This window comes from Chiloscyllium plagiosum, chromosome 4 (genome assembly GCF_004010195.1).
Source record: "Chiloscyllium plagiosum isolate BGI_BamShark_2017 chromosome 4, ASM401019v2, whole genome shotgun sequence".
In the NCBI taxonomy this organism is placed as follows: domain Eukaryota; kingdom Metazoa; phylum Chordata; class Chondrichthyes; order Orectolobiformes; family Hemiscylliidae; genus Chiloscyllium; species Chiloscyllium plagiosum.
In genome coordinates, this window is record NC_057713.1 from 41,783,555 (window position 1) to 41,804,309 (window position 20,755).

The 20,755-nt window shown below is 39.9% G+C and overlaps 1 protein-coding gene across 1 annotated transcript in view; it reads right to left on the reverse strand.

Moving 5' to 3' along the window:
• Positions 1–20,755, reverse strand: part of tmem67 (transmembrane protein 67) — a 195,947-nt gene that overhangs the window by 145,818 nt on the left and 29,374 nt on the right. The window contains exons 4-6 of the mRNA XM_043688078.1: positions 16,917–17,016; positions 5,562–5,628; positions 5,148–5,222 (exon numbers count right to left, since the gene is read on the reverse strand). Coding sequence (XP_043544013.1) covers positions 5,148–5,222; positions 5,562–5,628; positions 16,917–17,016 — 242 coding nt within the window. The remainder of the gene's footprint in view (positions 1–5,147; positions 5,223–5,561; positions 5,629–16,916; positions 17,017–20,755) is intronic.

A 20,755-nucleotide genomic window follows, 5' to 3' on the forward strand; every position in this document is an offset into this window, starting at 1 on the left:
GAGGCCCTGGTCATGGTGGATGGAGGTGTAGAGGGATTGGATATCCATGGTGAAGATGAGGCATTGGGGGCCGGGGAAACGGAAGTCTTGGAGGAGATGGAGGGCGTGGGTGGTGTCTCGAACATATTTGGGGAGTTCCTGGACTAGGGGGGATAGGACAGTGTTGAGGTAGGTAAGGATGAGTTCAGTGGGGCAGGAGCATGCTGAGACAATGGGTCGGCCAGGGTGGTCAGGCTTGTGAATCTTGGGAAGGAGGTAGAACCGGGCAGTGCGGGGTTCCCGGACTATGAGGTTGGAAGCTGTGGGTGGGAGATCTCCTGAGGTGATGAGGTTCTGTATGGTCTGGGAGATGATGGTATGGTGATGGGAGTGGGGTCATGGTCGAGGGGGTGATAGGAGGAGGTGTCTTTGAGTTGGCGTCTGGCTTCAGCGGTGTAGATGTCAGTGCGTCAACCTGCCACTGCACCCCCTTTATCTGTTGGTTTGGTGGTGAGGTTGGGTTTGGAGCAGAGGGAGTGGAGGGCTGTGCGTTGTGAGGATGAGAGGTTGGAGTGGGGGAAGGGGGTGGACAGGTTGAGGCAGTTAATGTCTCGGCGGCAGTTGGAAATGAAGAGATCGAGGGTGGGTAATAGGCCAGCACGGGGAGTCCAGGTGAATGGAGTGTGCTGGAGACGGGCAAAGGGGTCCTCTGAAGGTGGACGGGAGTCCTGATTGTAAAAGTAAGCTCAGAGGAGGAGTGCGCGGAAGAATTGTTCGACGTCACGGCATGTATTAAATTCATTGATGTGTGGGCGGAGGGGGATAAAGGTGAGGCCTTTGCTAAGGACTGATCATTCGACCTCAGGGGGATATGGTGAAAACTTGGCAGGGCTGGGAGCTAGGACCCGGTGTAGGCGTGGAGCTGGGAGTGGGTGGAGTCAGTAACTGGAGTGGGTGTGGTGGTAGGGGGAATGTTGGAGGGAATCCTGAGGGACAGGATGTACATGTATTTGGAAAGAAAAGGATTGATTTGGGATAGTCAACATGGCTTTGTGCATGGGAAATCATGTCTCACAAACTTGATTAAGTTTTTTGAAAAAATAACAAAGAGGATTGATGAGGACAGAGCGGTAGATATGATCTATATGGTCTTCAGTTCGACAAGGTTCCCCATGGGAGACTATTTAGCAAGCTTACATCTCATGGAATAAAGGGAGACCTAGCCATTTGGATACAGAACTGACTCAAAGGTAGAAGACACAGGGTGGTGGTGGAGGGTTGTTTTTAAAATTGGAAGCCTGTGACCAGTGGAGTGCCACAAGGATTGGTGCTGGGTCCAATACTTTTTGTCAGTTACATAAATGATTTGGATGTGAGCATTACAGGTACAGTTAGTAAGTTTGCAAATGACACCAAAATTGGAGGTGTAGTGGACAACGAAGAGGGTTACAGGATCTGGACCAGATGGGCCAATGGGCTGAGAAGTGGCAGATGGAGTTTAATGCAGATAAATACGAGATGCTGCATTTTGGGAAAGCAAATCTTAGCAGGACTTATACACTTAATGGTAAGGTCCTAGGGAGTGTTGCTGAACAAAGAGACCTTGGAGTGCAGGTTCATAGCTCTCTGAAAGGTAGATAGGATAGTGAAGAAAGCGTTTGGTATGCTTTCTTTTATTGGTCAGAGTATTGAGTACAGGAGTTGGGAGGTCATGTTGCGGCTGTACAGGACATTGGTTAGGCCACTGTTGGAATATTGCATGCAATTCTGGTCTCTTTCCTATCGGAAAGATGTTGTGAAACTTGAAAGGGTTCAGAAAAGATTTGCAAGTATGTTACCAGGGTTGGAGTATTTGAGCTATAGGGAGAGCTGAACAGGCTGGGGCTGATTTCACTGGAGCGTCGGAGGTTGAGGTGTGACCTTATAGAGGTTTACAAAATCATGAGGGGTATGGATAGGATAAATAGACAAAGTCATTTCCTTGTGGTCAGGGAGTCCAGAACTGGAGGGCTTAGGTTTAGGGTGAGAGGGGAAAGATATAAAAGAGACCTAAGGGGCAACTTTTTCACACAGAGGGTTGTTCGTGTATGGAATGAGCTGCCAGAGGAAGTGGTGGAGACTGGTGCAATTGCAACATTTAAAAGGCATTTGGATGTGTATGTGAATAGGAAGGGTTTGGAGGAATACGGGCCGGGTGCTGGCAGGTGAGACTAGATTGGGTTGGGATATCTGGTCGGCATGGATGGGTTGGACCGAAGGGTCTGTTTCCATGCTGTACATCTCTATGACTCTATGACTCTAAGCGGATGAAGGTACAATGGTGACTATTTTGTAGATAGCAATCTTAATAGATCACAGTCCTTACAGTGTGAAAGCAGGCCATTCAGCCCATCAAGTCCACAGTGACCCTCCAAAGTGCATCTCAACCAGACCTACTCTTCACTTTATACCTGCAGTTCTCATGAAGTGTGCAAGTATTGGATGGATTGGCTTTCTTAAAGGTGGATAAATGATGGTGGCTGGATGAATAGTATCCAGGCTCTTAAAAGAAGCCGAGGAGGAAATACAACATAAAAAAAAGAACTGTGGCGGAAACAAAAACAGAAATACTTGGGAAAACTCTGCAAGTCTGATAGCATCTGTGGAAAGAAAGCAGAGTTAACATTGCAAATGGGTTCTGAAGAAGAATAACCAGACTCAAAACATTAATTCTGCTTTCTGTCCACAGATGTTGCCGGGAAATAGCTCATGCTTTGAGAATCATTTTCCAATTTGCACTAGATAGAGCTGAAATACCAGAGTAATGAAGGTTTGCAGACATCGCACTACTAACCAAGGAAGGGTGCAAGTGATAAGCTGAATAATTATAGGTGATTAATGAGCAAAAAATTAGAATAAATACTGAGAGAAAGGATTATCAGTAACTTGAAAAGGCATATATTAATCAGGGACAATCAACATCATTTCTTTAAAGGAAGGTCATGTCTTATAAACTCAGTAGAATGTTTTTAGGGAGTTACAGGAGAATTTTTGAATGCAGAGCAATGGATGTTGTCTATATTGTTCTTAGAAAGGCATTTCACAAGGTCCCACATGACAGACTGGTCAGAAAAATTAAATCCCATAGGACACAGGGGAATGCGATGTGCTAATCCAAAATTAGTTTAGTGAAAGGAGACAAAGGGTAATGACTGACAGCTGACATTTGTGAATGAAAAGCATTTTCCAGTAGTGCTCCACAGGGTTCAGTATTGGGTCTCTTGTTATTATATTTTCATTATTTAGACTTAAATGTCAGAGCCATGGTGGGGAAATTTACAGACAACATATAACTTGGCTCGGTGATTGATAGTGAAGACGGTGTCTGATGACTGCAAGATTACATCAATAGCTTGGTTGAGTGGGTGGAAAAGTGGTAAATGGATTTTAATCTGGAAAGTGTACGCTTATGCATTTGGTGAGAACAAACAAAACAAGGAATAATCATAATAATCAAGTACTGAGAAGGGCAGAGAAAGTTACATTTCCACTGGTTCCTGAAAGTGGATGAACATTTAGGCAAAGTGATAAAGAAGGCATAAGAAATGCTCTGCTTCATTTGTCAGGTACTGAATACTAAAGTAGGAAGTAATGCTGGAACTATACAAGATATTGGTTAGAGTTGGAATTTTGTATACAGTTCAAGCCACCATATTTACAGGAAGGGATATAATTGCTCTGAGAGGGTGCAGTGAGATTTACAAAAATATTATCTGGGGCTTGAAAGCTGCAGCTGAGAGAAGCGATTAGATAGGCCAAGGTTGTTTTCCTGAAAACAGAGGAAGCTCAGAGGTGACATAATTGCCCGAAACATTAATTTTCCTGCTCCTCGAATGCTGCCTGACCTGCTGTGCTTTTCCAGCACTACTCTAATCTTGACTCGAATCTCCAGCATCTGCAATATGCACGTTCGCCTATTTGGATAGAGTGGACAGGCAAGATCTGCCACCTGCAGAGGTCAATTATTAGAGGTACACATTCAAGTGATTAGGGGAAGAACGAGAGGGGACTTTTGCAAAACCTTTTTCACTCGCAGAGTAGTGGGTCTCCAGAATTTGGTACCCAGTTTGGTCCTTGAGGTGGACACCCTCAATCTATATAAAAGGAATCTGGATCTGTAGCTAAAGTGCAACAGTTTCTAACGCATACAGACGAGGTGTTAGAAAGTATGATTGGAATGCTTGTTAATTTATTCAGCCGGTGCAAGTACTGGTACAGGCCGAACACCAACTTTTGCTGTAACTTATCTATTGTTCTATGTTTCCATGAATAAAGAAGTTTCATTTTTTATCTTCAAATCTGATGGGATCTTCCTGAAATTGAGGACATTTTGGAAAACTTAAAACAATGCATGAACTACCTCATTAGCCACTTCCTTTAAATTCTACAATGCTTGTCAGCAACAGTTCCAACAATTTATTCAGTACCACTGAGTTTCTGGAGATTGTAATGTCTCTGAGTTTCTGTATCCCAGACATCCCCAGATTTAGCTGCTTCTGGGATGTCACTCATCTCTATAGAGAAAACCAGTAAAACATCTGCTCCGTTCAAATATCTTTCTTTTCTATTACCTATTCTCAATACTCATATTTTATAGGGTCAACATTTATTAATGCTTTTCCTTTTAAAAATATTTATAACACGTTTACTGTTTGTCTTTATATTTTTGTCTAGCTTTCTCTCATTACATAACTTCCTGCTTCTTTTAGTCATTTTTGTATTGCATATATTTATTTTATTTATATATGTTTTTATATTCTGTCCAATCTTCATATCTATGATAAGTCTTTGCATGATTTTATGCTTTTTTTATGCTTGGTACTACCTTTAACATTTTTAGTTAAGAACGATGGTACATGGACATTGAGTTATCCACAAATGATGATTATTTGCATTTTTAAAAATCGTTCTATCATTAAAATTATAAAATTGCCACTCCTGATATTCATGCACGGAAAAATACATTCAGATATCCTGATTTTCATTAGTATCAATAATATGTTTTCCACAATTATTGCTAAAAATATAAGCTCTTATCCATACCTAAGTGTACAGTTGCAATTTTACAGAAATTTGGCTGAAACTATTCATTTGCTTTCGGCACCACTGTTAAGTCTTGTAATGCTCACCTTTCTATAGATAATATTTGTAATAACTGAAGAACTCAAGGTTTTTGGATCAGCATGAAAACACAATCCTCCAGTCTAGAAACAAACAGAAGTAATGTTGGTAATAGATCAGTTAACTGTAGTGCTCCTCTCAGGTTTGTTCCTCCATTGAACATATTATTTTAAATAATCATATCCTGAATTTTAAAACAATGATATTAGAGTGGAACAAAAAAATATAGATTTTAAATACTTGTATGCCGATTCAGTGTATCATAATCAAGAATATGTTTGTACATTTGACAAAATAACATTGCTATTAAGTGGACTTCCAATCCATACATTGGTGCACAACTTGAGAAATGAGGAGCAAACCTTTTACCCCTAGTAGTTACAGCATAGTTGTGAGATAATTTCAGAATAACATTTTCTTACCAGAATGTTTGACTGGCAATCACAAGAGTGTGTGGCATTGATGAATGTTTCATGACATCTGATGCAGCTGGTGGAAAGAGCAAAAACATTTAAAACAATTTTAAGTTAATACCCTGCCATCCTGCGCCCCACTACCTTCAGTCCACCACCCCCAAATATGCATATTGCACCATCCTCCACCCCTACATCCACCAATGCTGCACCAAACAGACATTTCATCAAATTTAGATTGCTCATTGAAGCATAAATTTGATCACTTTAAGGCCAATAGAAGATCTATATAAAATCCATTAGGTTTGTTGTTTCCAGTGAGTGTAAATTACTCGGGAACTTTTGGCTGAGGAGAAAATCTTGATCTTGCATTTACATTCTTAAAATATACAAGGAACATTTTGCATGTAATCCTCTAACATACAAGCCATACAAGCAAAATTTATTTATTGAAGAGTTAAATTAAAACTTTCATTTACAATTGGTGGATCATTGAAAGTCTAACCACACAAAATAGATGTTTTGTCAGTGGTCTTATGTTACCAGCTCTAAGTCTAATTAGAACTAAGCCGACTTTAAACCTGTCAATTGTGTCTCTGATTGCATGTTCGTAACTTAGAGTTCCTAGGGAACTACTCAGAAGAGATAGGGTTAAGGGGAGAACTTCCTCGACTCTGATTTTCATTTTTCAGTCTTTGCTGGAAAGTGTTTTGAAGGAGAAAGACAGAAGCATGTATCAAGCTCCGAAGTGCCAGAAGTATTTCAAGAGAGCAACATGTGCCAAGCAGTGTTCTTAAGAAAAGTAGCTTAAAGTAATGTTATTATCATAAAATAAAGAGTTACTATTAATCCCAAACCAGTGTGAGAATACAGTTGGTAGAAAAGAAGTGAAATTAAGACTTTTCAAGTTAGAAAGAAGAGGGGGAGAATGAAGCTTTTCATAAATAGTGTAGCACTGGAAGGAAACTAAGTCAGGAGTGCAATAATAAAGGTAAGAAAGATTATCTATAGCTCCAGCAGATCAGTTGAAATTTTAATTACTTCAGGCCCATCAAAATTTTAAAAAATACAGAAGAGAAAGAAGAATCTCTTTCTCTCTGTTTCTCTTGCTTAAGGAACAGCGTGAGATATAATTAGAATTGCAACAATGTTTGAAAGCCGAATCAGGGTGTGACAATTCTGATACAAAGGTGTGGTTTCTGTTTAATCTATTAAGAGTGCTTGTATTATTCTACTGTACATTTAAAAATCTTTGAATCTGGGTTATAGCAGAATTGAATGTGTGTTTTTTTTCTGATTTATCTTCATTTCTGTTGTTAAAACAAAGACCGCAACATTGTTTGCTTATGTTTTAGTAAAAGAACACTTTAAATCATGATCTATCTAGCTAATTTCTTGTTGGGGACCTGGCATATCTGGTACTAACATTAATTGGACTCTACCCCACAATAATTGGGGTCATTAGAACACAATACCACGCAATGTAAATTGCTATTCCTTTGCAATTTGACATTCTTACAATTTGGATGAGCACAAACAAAAAGCTTCCATAGCATATCTCTTTTTTTAGCAATACTTAGTTTCTGTACTATATATCTGATTTTGATAACAGATTGCAAACCAATGGAACACAGCATTCCAGCTGTATCATTTCTGTAAGCATATTTTGCATATCTAAAACACCTAAAAATGTTTAAGTTTAGACTATTTTCATGGTGAATGATATTTCATGGAAAGAGAATGGTAAATAGGAAGGGTATTTTTCCTAATCCTTTTTGAGGTTGATGAGAGACCTACCAAGGTATTGTCTGCCCATGTGCAGATTCTATATGGATGGATAACAGCAAATGTAAAAAAGGCAAGCAATCAAACTAAATAAGCAACTTGTGGGTGACACATTTCCTCATGCTTAAATTAAGGGGAGTGTTCAACAGGGAACTCCTTTTTTGGAAATCTACTGTTGAGATTTTATCCACATTATGAAAGTAGTCAAATGACCCCTGAGGCAGAATTTATAGTTGAGCTACCATTACCTAGCTTATATCAACTCTGAACAGAGGCGATCTACTCAATGAGAATGTGGGTTATGTGGCTTATCAGTATCATGTATAAATGACCAAGAGCAGTCTTACATAGTTAGATGTTTATTTTCATCCTCACATGACTCATGAGATCGAACAAAGTGTTATTCAATGAATGGCTATGAACTCGACAAGGGAGTATGGGTTCATAGAGGAGCTATGAGGAATCATTGAGGTGCCATGGATAATATAAACAGGAATGTAGGTCACATGAGTGTTAAGGTGCTGTAGAGAAAAAGATTAAAGGTATAAGAGCCTTTTATAGAACCAGGCTGATTGTCAGAGAACTGAAGTGGTCCTTCTGACTAGCCTACTTAGATGTTTGGCCTGTAACTGCTCTGAAACTGCCTCTGGAAGGAGATGGTTCAACTTGATTATGTTTGTAAGAGTTCATTTCCATGCAGATGGGTCTGCCAAGTCAGGAACTTTCTTGATTTGAGCTTCCCTTTACAATCAAAAGGTGTGGTGCTGGAAAAGCACAGCCGGTCAGGCAGCATCTGAGGAGCAGGAGAGTCGACGTTTCGAGCATGAGCTCTTAATCAGGAATGAGGGACGCCCAAGAGGACTGAGAGATAAATGGGATGGGGGTGGGGCTGGGGGATGGTAGTTAGGAATGCAAAAGGGAGATGGAGGTGGGGGGGGGGTGAAGGTGATAGGTCGGAGAGGAGGGTGGAGCGGATAGTTGAGAAAGGAGATGGACTGATAGGACAGTTCAAGAGGGCAGTGCCGGGTTAGAAGGTTGGATCTGGGATAAGAAAAAGATAATAATAAGAAAACAGGCCTAATCTGTATAATCCTTCCACATAGCTTAACCCCTGATATCCAGGTATCATTTTTGTAAACTTACTGGTGCTCAGGCCTAGTAACTGTTCCTAAGACAATGTAGCACTAAGATTGTGTGTGGTACTCACTCAGTTATACCAAGGAGTAAGGAAAATCCATCTTTTTTTTTAAATCAACTAAAGCTTGACAAAGCATTCAAGATTACTGACTACATTCAATTAGGGACCTCTATGTGCCCTTGGTATAATTAGTGTCCTGAATCCTGAAAGGAAAACAAAAGTATTTACCATATGTTTGATATGGTAAAATGAAGAAGGATTTAACCCCCCTCCCCCACCCAGCAGATCAGGCGTGCATTAAAATCAATAAAGAATGCAGACCAAACATCAAAGAAGAGATGCAAATTAATTAAAATGACAATTAGATTTTGATCCAAGAACATAGCATCAACTTGAATGCAAGGAGGGCAAGATAAACAGTGTCGAGAGTGTGGTGCTGGTAAAGCACGACAGGTCAGGCAGCATCCAAGGAGCAGGAGAATCGACGTTTCGGGCAAAAGCTCTTCAATTCTCCTACTCCTCGGATGCTGCCTGACCTGTTGTGTTTTTCCAGCACCACACTTTCGACTCTAATCTCCAGCATCTGAAGTCCTCAATTTCGCCCATTCAGGAGAGATGTTAGGAAACACTTCTGTACAAAGAGTGGTAGAGATTTCGAACTCTCTTCAAAGTTCAATGACCTAAACACTTGACTAGCTTTTGAAATTCTTGGTGAAATTGTCTCCTGAGTTCATTCTGAAGTATTGCATCAATTCTCTCAAACACAACTGGATGAAACATGCATTCCAGCTCAAAATGAGTTATTCTGATTTCTGTGTGCAAATAATGTCTCAATGATGTTTTGTTCTCCATGGTTATTTACAAATCAATGTGAAGGCCTATGTCTGTTAGACCTTGGAGTTTTATGTTTGCTGATCTGACTTACACAGACTTCAACCACTGCAAGCTAACTACCAGTACTTAACTAGCTTCTCCCGCATCAAGTGCTAAAATGGCTGCCTCCAGAGCTCCCACTTTTGGCCTTACAGTTTTCCTTCCACATTATCAAATGGTCTACCTGACCTACCAACCCAAAAAACTGCTGCATCTGACTGACCCAGGTGAGTATTTTGGGTTTGCCTTCTTACTGTTGAGACATTCCAATTATGTTTTTCCTCTCCAGAGATTTGCTAGTTCATTGTTATGATTCAATGTCTTCTAAGGTTCTTTTTTATGCCTTTTGGAGTCTTTCTGCACTATCACTTTGTTATCAGAGTCTTCTAAGGTCTTTGTTATCTGTCTCTGAAATGTTGTCCTTTTCCAGTTGTTTTATTCTGGAAGAGTTTTGAAATCTAGCAGATGGCCTGTCTTCAAATCTTCCTTTTAAAAATTCAGTTACACCTTTGAAGTCTTCCCATGTTCATTACTGCTTTCAGAGTCTTCTCTTTTCAGTAATAGAAAGATCAATGAAAGATATCTGGGATTTTCCAGTCTGCTTCCACTTCCTCTAGATGACAGTGGCTAGTTTAGGTGCCTGGAGTTGGTGTCCCCACAGCAGACTGAAGGATGAGCACTCTAAGAATGATTGAAGGCCTTCACTGGCCGCACTGCCAGTAGCCTTCTCATTATTAATCCCATTCCTGCCCACCAGTGATTGATCTATTTCTTAATTTCAAACTTAAAAAAAATTGGCAGGTGAGCGCCTTCTTCTTGGAGCTCCCTCTCTTTTTAATCTTGCCTTCAACTACCAGCTGCTACTTTCTTATGTTCTTCAGTCTACAAGGTATTTGGCCCTGCAGCTCTTCAAAATAAAGGGCCGCCAATTTAAGACTGAGGTGAGGAGGAATTTATTCACTCAGAGGGTTGTGAGTCTTTGGAACTTCTTGCCACAGAGGCCTGTTGGGGCAGAGTCCTTGTGTATATTTAAGGCTGAGAAGAATAGATTCCTGATGAGTAGAGGAATCAAGAGTTATGGAGATACCGCAGGAATTGGATGTGAGTTATTAGCCGGATTAGCCATGATCCTATTGAATGGCACAGAAGGCTTGAGAGACCGAATGGTCTATTGTTATTCCTATTTCTTATGGACATATAGGATCGAGAGCCTAACTACAGGCCACTTAAGATGGAACCCCTGTGAAAACCCTGCCCCTGGCAACAACTGCGACTATTGCTTCATCTTTCTTGGATGGAACATCTGGGGTTCTAGCTTTTTCATCAGTTGGTCAGACTCGATGATGTGATAATTTTGTTGATTTCCAAATTTCTAATATATGTCATGGATTCACCCGTGATTCCCTTACTTGGCAGTAAAGCCATGCAGGGAGCAATCAGTAATACACTGCCCACTGGAATCCAGGGAATAAGCCTAGAAATGTTATACAACACAATTTCACTTTAAAACTAAATGCAAATTTCAGTAGGTGTATAACTGTTAATTGTTATTTAATGCAAGGATTTTGGGCTTTTCTTACAATTATCAATAGTACATAAAATGAATGATGCAAAACGAAATGTAATTTTTTCAGTCTTTGCCCTCATTTTCATCTCCCTTATAAATAGTCGAAACAAGTTAATATTATCTATTCACTTGAGTGTTTACAGCTAGTGCAATTAGCCACTATTTTCTATCTGTAGTTTGCACCCTTCCTTCTTCCTGTTTGCGTATAACACTGACAACATAGAATTATAGAATTACTTTATTGTATCCATTCTTTGACTTATTGATACTGAAAAGCAACACATTTGTATTTGAATTATTGTGTCTATTAACCACAGAGAAATAAATAACGTTTTCAGGCGTTTTTGTCTTATCAAGACTGACTACATATTATAAAATTTAGTCTGCAGTCAAGCTATTATTACATATAATGAAAAGTTATCATTTTCCATCGAGCAAAAATGCTTTGGAATGCTTTGCGTTTTCTTTGCGTTTTGCAGTCCAGAAGCTTACTTAGTCTCACTATCTACTCCATAGATGATAATAAAGAATGTGATAGAGACATGTGCTCTTCTATCGTTTTGATATCCACCAACCGATTCCCATCTGTACTCACCTAGTAGGGTGCTTAATCCATTCCTAATCATCAGATCTTCCAACAGAAACCTGGGCACCCACAAGGAGCTGTCGGCCATCAGGAGCAGAACAACTGTATTCAACCACAATCTGTAACCTCTTGATTTGGCTTACCCCCATCCTACCATTACTATCAAGCAGGGACATTTTGTGAAGAGTGCATTAAGCAGGTCAGGAGCAGCACCAGATATATCCAAAAAAAAAGCTGTCAACCAAGTGAAGCTGTAATGCAAGACTATTATGCCAAACAGTGGAAGCAGCAGGTGATAACACCAAACTAACAGATTAGATCTGAGCTCTGCAGTCTTGCGACATCCTGTTGTGAATGGTGGTGGACAGTTAAAAAAAAAACAGGGGGATGAGAAGACTTCACAAATACCTCCATCAATAGCAGTGAGCTCAGCAAAAGATAATGCAAAAGTCAAGGCTGAAACATTTGCAACAATTTTCAGACAGTAATGCCAAGCGGATAACCCATCTTGGGCCTCCTGAGGTCCATTGTCTCACAGCTACCAGTCTTCAGTTAATTTGATTCACTTCACATGATATCAGGAAACAGCTGAGGGCATTGGATGCAGTAAATTCCATACGTCCTGACAATATTTCAGCAATATTACTGAAGATCTGCCCTAAAAATAGCAGCACCCCTGGCCAAACTGTTCTAATACCGCTACAAAACTAACATCTGGCCGACAATGTGGGAAGATTTTTTTTATTCATTCACAGATGAGAGTGTCTCTGGCTAGGCCAGTATTTATTCTCCATCCTTAATTGCCCAGAGGGCAGTTAAGAGTCAACCACATTGCTATGGATCTGGAGTCACATGTCAGCCAGACCAGGTAAACATGGCAGTTTTCTTCCATAAAAGACATTAGTGCACTAGATGGATTTTCCTGACAATCAACAATGAATTCATGGTCATTATTAGACTCTTAATTCCAGATTTTTATTGAATTCATGTACCACTACTGGCTGTAGCAGGACTCAAACCCAGATCAACAGAATATTACCTGGGTCTCTGGATTAACAGTCCAGCAATAATGCCATAGGCCATTACATCCAATTGCTCAGTTATGTTGTGTCCACAAAATGTAGGACTATCCAACAATGCCATTTACTGTCCGATCAATCGACTCTTGATCACCAGTAAAGTAATGGAAGAGATGCTGACATCACGTTATTATGGCACTTACTCAGTTCAGGTTCTGCCAAGGCTATTCAGCTTCTAACCTTGTTACAGTTTTGATCCAAAAAAGAGCTGAACTCCAGAGGAAAGATGGAAGCAACTCTTGTTAATATCAAAACAGCATTTGAATAAGTAAAGGAATATCATGGGCATCAAGGAGCCCAAGCAAACCTAGAGTCAAAGGAAATCAGGAGAAAAATATCCGTTGGTCAAGGTCGTACCTAATACAAAGGAAGATATTTATAGTTGTTGTCCATCAATAATTTCAGTCCCTAGGCTCCACTGCAGCAGTTTCTCAAGGTAGTGTCCCACTTTCAGCTGCCCTCTTAATTACTTACTCTCCATTATAAAGTCAGATGTGGGAATGTCTGCTGATGACTGAACTATGTTCAACAACATGTGGGATTCTTCAGATACTGAAGCAGTTTAGGTCCGTGTGCAGCAAGACTTGAACAATATTCAGACTTGATAACTGGCACATAACTGGAGCACACACGAACCGAAAAAAATTCAGCACTTTGATCCCATTTTGCTCATCACGATCATGGCTGATCTTCAATACCATTTTCTTGCACAAACTCTGTTTAAGGTCTTTAAACATTAACAAGTGAAAGAGGGTGTCTGCTGGAATCCTACTAGCTCCAGTTCCATATGATCTGACATTGTTATGATATAGTTCCTTTCACACATGCTCAGAAGCTATTCTTAGAGCTGTGGTATAAAGACCCACTTACTCTACATCGCCCCGCCCTGCCTGCAAGTTCTTTGTGGTGTCCCTTTTAATCAGTTAAGCACAAACGTTTAATTTTTTATCTCCCACTTCCTCCCTAACCCCAATATATCTCTTCCGCTTGCAGCGTTAACTTCCCATTGTTCACAGCTCTTGAGAGGACTTATCAGCAGCATGTTCTTCTGTATCACTGTCTGGGAGGCTGGCAGAGAGGCAAAGTGGGAAGCCAGCTTCTTTGCAGCTGCTGGATAATGGTTTAATTTACTTTTCCATGTACTTCTTCGCCTTTTTCAGACTTTTGTCCTGATTCTGCTGGTTTTTCTGTCATTAAGAATAGCTTGCTTCTCTATGGCATTCTACTATGAACTTAGAGAGATATCTCAAGAGTGTCTTAAGCATTATGGGTGTAAATAACCAAATTAACTGCAGTAGTTCAAAGAAGGTTAACTCACTGGAAACTTCTCAAGGATAATTAGGGATGAGCAATAAATGCTGGCTAAGTGAGACTAAATAAAAAAAAAGTGAAGTGGGTGGATTAATTGTTTCCTTCTGTGAGGGGAAAATATCAATCTCAAATGATGAGAGGCCCTTCACAGGACACAGACACCTATAAAGTACAGACCTGTGACTAATACATAGTATATGAACCTTCATCATTAACCTATTGTGTGGACCACAAATCCTTGTCTCAAGCACTCTTGACTCTTTCAAGCAACTGAAAGGATTAATCCCACTAAGTGCTGTGATGTCATTACAACATTTGACAATCTATTGCCTGGCCTGGCTGCAACTCACTTGTGCTTGGTGAATTTTCACGTGCTGATCATGACTCTATGCCAACCCCTAAATGTGAACTGGTGACTCTGAGTTAAAGGTCAGACAATAGTGTCCCCTCTACACAGGTCTATGGTTGCATTTTCCATGTCCCTTTGTAAGTTGAGAAGATGTAAGTTCTTAACAACCTGAAAGCCCAAAGGTATAAGGGAGGGTTATTGCAAAGAACATAAGAAAATCAGAAATAGGAACAAGAGCAGCCCCTCAAGCTGTAGGATCATAGCTGATCCACCAGAGGCTATAAACCTTCTTTCTTTCCAGTTCCTCAAAACCCTCAACTCCTCAATATTTCAAAAATCTGTTGACTTATTCTTTAAACACTTCTAGTCATCTAACCTCTACAACTGTTTAGAGTTGAGAATTCCAGCCATTCACTACCCTCTGTGAGAAGAAATTCCTTCACCTCTCAGGGTGGATTTATTTTGTAACCACATTCACGTGTTGAAACATCTTCTTCACATCCAGGCTGTTAAGCCTCCTGTAAATCTTGAATATTTAAATCACCCCCATTCTTCTAAACTCTAATGAATAAAGGTCTAACATGGTTATCTGTTCTTAATGCCAATTTCTTCATCCAAGGAATAGGCCTACTGACCCTCTTTTGACCTACCTCCAATGTCAGTACATCCTTTCTTAAATACAGAGACCAAAACTGAATATAGTATTCCAAGTGCTGCCTCACAAACATCTTGCACAATTCTAATCGGACTTTCTATTTTTAAACTGCAAACCTCAGACAATAAAAGCCAAAATTCTATTTGCCTTCTTGATTATTTGCTGTACTTGCATGCTGATATGTTTTGTATTTCATTCACAAGAACAGCCACATTTGGCTGTGCTGCAGTTTGTGGCAGGCTCTCTCCATTCCCTACATGAAACTCCATCTCCATCTGTCATGTTTTTGTCCACACACATAACTTACATATATCTCTTTACAGGCTCCTTATCTCCTTATCATAGCATGTACTCCCCCCAATTTCTCTATCATCAGCAAATCTGGATACATTACACCCTCCCCCTCCTTCAACTCATTAATGTAGATAGTAAATAATTGAGGGCCTGGAATAGATCTTTGTGGAACACTACGACTTACATATTTCCAACATGAAAAAGGCCCATTAATTTCAATTCTTGTTTTCTGTGTGTTAATCAATCCTCAGTCAATACTAATACATTACTCCTGATATGGTGAGGTCCTATCTTGTGAAATAAACTTTTATGTAGAACATTAACAAATTCCTTCTGGCAACCCAAATGCGCTACATCGAATCATGGAGGTGTACATCATGGAAACAGACCCTTCAGTCCAAATTGTCCATGCCGACCAGATATCCTAACCTAAGCTAATCCTATTTGCCAGAATTTAGCCCACATCCCTCTAAACCCTTCCTATTCATATACCCATCCAGATGCCTTTTAAATGTCCTAGTCTCCACCACTTCCTCTGGCAGCTTATTCAAAACACGCACCACCCTCTGCATAAAATTAGCCTCTTAGGTCCCTTTTAAATCTTTCCCCTGTCACCCTAAACCTATGCCCTCTAATTCTGGACTCCTCCAGCACAGGGAAAATACCTTGTCTTTTTATCCTATCTATGCCCCTCATGATTTGATAAACCTCGATAAGGTCATCCCTTAGCCTCTGAAGCTCCAAGGAGAACATTCCCAGCCTATTCAGCCACTCCTTATAGTTCAAACCCTGGCAACATTCTTGTAAATCTTTTCTGAACGGTTTCAATCTACTGGTCTCCTTTATCAACTGCTTGCTCTATCTTCAAAGAACTCTGGAAAATTTGTCAAACATGATTTCCCTGTCATGAAAATATGTTGACTCTTGTTTGATTGTGTTAAGCTTTTCTAAATGTTCTTATTTCTTCTTTAGACTCTAGAAGATTTCCAACAACAGTGTGGTCACCCATTTGACCACTCTAGTCAAGTCCTTAAGCTTTCTCAACATTACAGTCTTGTCAGCATGACATCCTGGATCATGCCATCTGCTCACCCTCCCTTCTGTGAAGGTTTCATGTCATTGGTACAATGAGGGCACCTCTCCTGGCCTCCAGAATAGCCCAATCCCTGGAGCACTGCAACATTCCTTTCAGTAGAGACTTCAACAGGAATTATCTATGAACCTTCACTTCATTCATGCAGTTGTACTATTATAGGAACTGCTCCTTTAGAAATTAAAGCAGCCTGGTACATTGTTTGCTTGCTATGCCATTTAAACCCCTGTGGTTTGCATAAGCTGTCAACAGTTTTATGGAGAGAAATGCCACACAGGATCTAGTCTGGGCTGTACTACAATTGTTCAAATTAGGTCTCAAAGCTCTATCATGATCAGTGTAGGCATGCCAAGGATTACAGTTTCAACTTTCAAACATAGAAATAAACTACCGTCTACCATAATATAGTTTACTGAAAAAATATAACTTGAACACAAGACTTTTCCATGTTTTCAACCATGTTTTCAGTAGTATCAATAGTTGGCCATTTACTTCATTTTTCTTTCTGACAACATTCATTCAAAAAGAAAGTACCCATTAATGATCAATCTATAACTCATAAAAAAGTTTAAATGATATTTAATATAAAAATTTGCATTGCTAATATATGAGAATGTTGGTAAGTATTACGTACAGTTTTGCAGAAACGTCTGGCGTAGAGAAAGATGGGGCAGTATTATAACACGGCTCACACTTTGCTTCTTTTAATGGTGGTCCATTAATATGCCTTTCCACTTAAAAGGAATAAAAATTCCATATTAAACAATTTTAATTGTAATATGTTCTTGAGTATAAATAGTTTGGATCATTACGATTAAGTTCACCCAAACTTTAAAAATGTCAGTTTCCCATCAGAGTTGCAGTCATAAATAACACCACATAAATATAGAACTCTTAGCTCAGTAAAATAATACTCCTTTAATGCAATAGCCAGAGTTTAAACATTGTCAACAAGCACAATATATAGTTAGCATGTTTTCACTAAAATATTAAATAGCTGTAACAAAGCAAGCAGTTTAAACTACTTGTATAAAATTATCCAATGTTCTCATCTGATGCTCAAAGTCATAATTCAGTCCATTGCCTAACCTGTTAAAAGTGTCGATGTACATACTGACAATAATGCATTTTAGGATAAATATTTTTGGCATTTCTTTAAAACTTGAAACTAAGAGATTCAGTCACCACTTTCGCGCCATTGCAATTTGGGAGTGAGCATATTTAGCAGCAAATTATCTTCTGAGATTAGATATTTTCTGTAAAACTTGAAACAAAGTTCTGGATTGAATGATTATTGTTAGTTTAGCACTATTGAGATTCATTAGTCCAGGAATTTGCACTGTTAAGTAAATGAAGAAAAGAAAATCAAAGACATTTGGCAAAATCTTCCATTAGGAAGTGTAGTCCAGCAACAGTCCTAGAAGCAAGGGTCACTTTCATTTAGGGATTATTGGGTGTTTCTTTTACGCAATCATGGTTCCCAGGTTTAGGTTTTTGCACAAGTGCAACGGCAAATCTAATGGGGTGGTGTTGAGCTGGCAGGAAGATCTCACCCCATTAGTACATTCTAGCAGTGAGGGTGCTACACTTGAAAGGCACCCAGATGGCAATTACTCACTGCAAACAAGGAAGATCAACTAGCCTGTGTTAATTTAAAGCAACATTATTTAACTTTTTTGTCCTATTCAACCTGTTCAGTGATTTTATCAAACAAAAATTTGCCTTATTAAAATCATCATTTTCCAAATTCTCACAATATTTACTCTCTATTTAGCTCTATCTATCTGAGAAAGGATATTATTGGCAACAATCCATATGTTTGAGCTGGGCCGTTAGCAGTACCGTCCTCTCTGAAATAAGCCTTTCTCTCTTACAATCAGAGAGCATGGATACAGACCCTTCGGTCCAACTAGTCCATGCCAACTATGTTCTCAAACTAAACTCGTCCCATTTGCCTGCATTTGGCCCATATCACTCAAAATCTTTCCTATTAATGTATTTATTCAAATGCCTTTTTAATGTTATAATTCTATCAGCATTCACCACTTTCTCTGGCAGTTCATTTCACACATGAATCACTGTCTATGTAAAAGTGTTGCCTCTTTTCAAATCTTTCTCCTCTCACCTTAAAAATATGCCCCTAGTTTTAAACTCATCTACTATAGGAATAGAGTCTATTCAATAGACCCTTGCTATTCATGTTACCTATGCCTCTCGTTTTATAAACCTCTATAAGGCCACTCGTCAACCTCCTATGTTTCAGTGAAAAATGGCTGGCCTATGCAGCCTATTTTTAGAACTCAAATCCTCCATACCGGGAAGTAACTGCTAAGTCTTTTCCGAACCATCTCCAACTTAGTAAGATGTTTCTGATAGGAGGGCAATCAAAACTGCACACTGTACTCCACAAGAGGCCAAAATAATGTCCTGTACAACCTCAACATGACAACTTGTGAAATTGCACACTTCTTAGGTTCAAATTTAATCACTGAATCTTAGAATTGAACCGTTGACGATCTTATTCCTATTATACAGTTCACCAGCCGGCTTCTCAAGCTGGTTCCCACATTATTAAATTTGATCTAGTTTTTCTTAGCAAAGACTAGTATGCAAGGGCAAGCATCTTTTCCTAGGGATGCCCTTTAAGTAGTATCCAGTGAACTGTTTTGGGACCTTTGTACATTCTGCCATACGTAAGTGGTCTTCCAAACAATTTTTTTAAAAAAAGTGTAATTATTTGCAGATGACCGTGTGGTTTATGAATTAGTGAAAAATGCAAAATGATCTTCTGGAAATGCAAATATGGGAGGGCAAATCGGAAACGGCATTCGATGGCTCTAAATTTGTAATCAAATTCTCCAGTAGATAGATGCACAATCAGACTTGATGGTTTATAGAGTCATGGAGTCATAAAAATGTACAGCACGGAAACAGACCCTTCGGTCCAACTCGTCCATGCCGACTGGATATCCTAACCCAATGTAATACCATCTGCCAGCATCCGGCCCATATCCCTCCAAACCCTATTCATATACCTATCCAGATGCCTGTTAAATGCTGCAATTGTACTAGCCTCTACCACTTCTTCTGGCAGCCCATTGCACACATGCACCACCTACTGCGTGAAAAAGTTGACCCTGAGGTCACTTTTATATCTTAACCCTCTCATCCTAAACCTATGCCCTCTAGTTCGGGACTCCCCCACCCCAGGGAAAAGATCTTGTCTATTTATCCTATCCATGCCCTTCATGATTTTATAAACCTCTATAAGGTCACCCATCAGCCTCCAATACTCAAGGGAAAACAGCCCTAGCCTACTCAACCCCTCCCTATAGCTCAAATCCTGGCAACATCCTTGTAAATCTTTTCTAAGCCCATTCAAGTTTCACAACATGAAAACCATCTTCAATGAGGATTCCACGTTTATCAGGTAGTATCTGAAACAAACGGATTCATGTATTTCTGAGGAGGAACTTTTGGTACTGGAACAAAAATATTATTGAGTTGTTGTTATGAAACATTTTGTTGTCTAAACCTGGTATAACCAAATGGTATGTGGGATTCCCGTTTGATGAGAAATATCAATAAGGTTGTGGTGATCCAAAGACGTGCTGCACAAATCAGAACTGGAAACACACTAACATCACAGAGTCATAGAGTCATACAGCATGGAAACAGACCCTTTGGTCCAACTTGTCCATGCTGACCAAGTTTCCCAAACTGAACTATTTTGGGTTTGTCTGCGTTTAGCTCATATCCTTCTAAACATTTCCTATCCATGTACTTGTCCAAATGTCTTTTAAATGTTGCATCTGCACTGGCCTCTACCACTTCTTCTGGCATACGTGATCAGAGCTTTGAAATAGAAGTCACTACAACAATGGAGGTAGTAAAGTATCATGATCAAAGTTTGTGAGAAGATTTGTAGTTTGGGTGATCGTTGTTGTGGCTCTGTTCACTGAGCTGGGAATTTGTGTTGCAGACGTTTCGTCCCCTGTCTAGGTGACATCCTCAGTGCTTGGGAGCCTCCTGTGAAGCGCTTCTGTGTTGTTTCCTCCGGCATTTATAGTGGTTTGTCTCTGCCGCTTCCGGTTGTCAGTTCCAGCTGTCCACTGCAGTGGCCGGTATATTGGGTCCAGGTCCATGTGTTTGTTGATAGAATCTGTGGATGAGTGCCATGCCTCCAGGAATTCCCTGGCTGTTCTCTGTTTGGCTCATCTGTTTGCATCATCTCCACACACATGCAGATGGCAAGCAACATGAATTCGACTGGGACAACACTACTATTATAGGACAAGCCAAACAGAGAACAGCCAGGGAATTCCTAGAGGCATGGCACCCGCCCACAGATCCAATCAATAAGCACATCGACCTGGACCCAAAATACCGATCACTGCAGCGGACAGCTGGAACTGACAACCGAAAGCAGCAGATTCAAACCACAACAAATGCTGGAGGAAAGATCACAGAAGC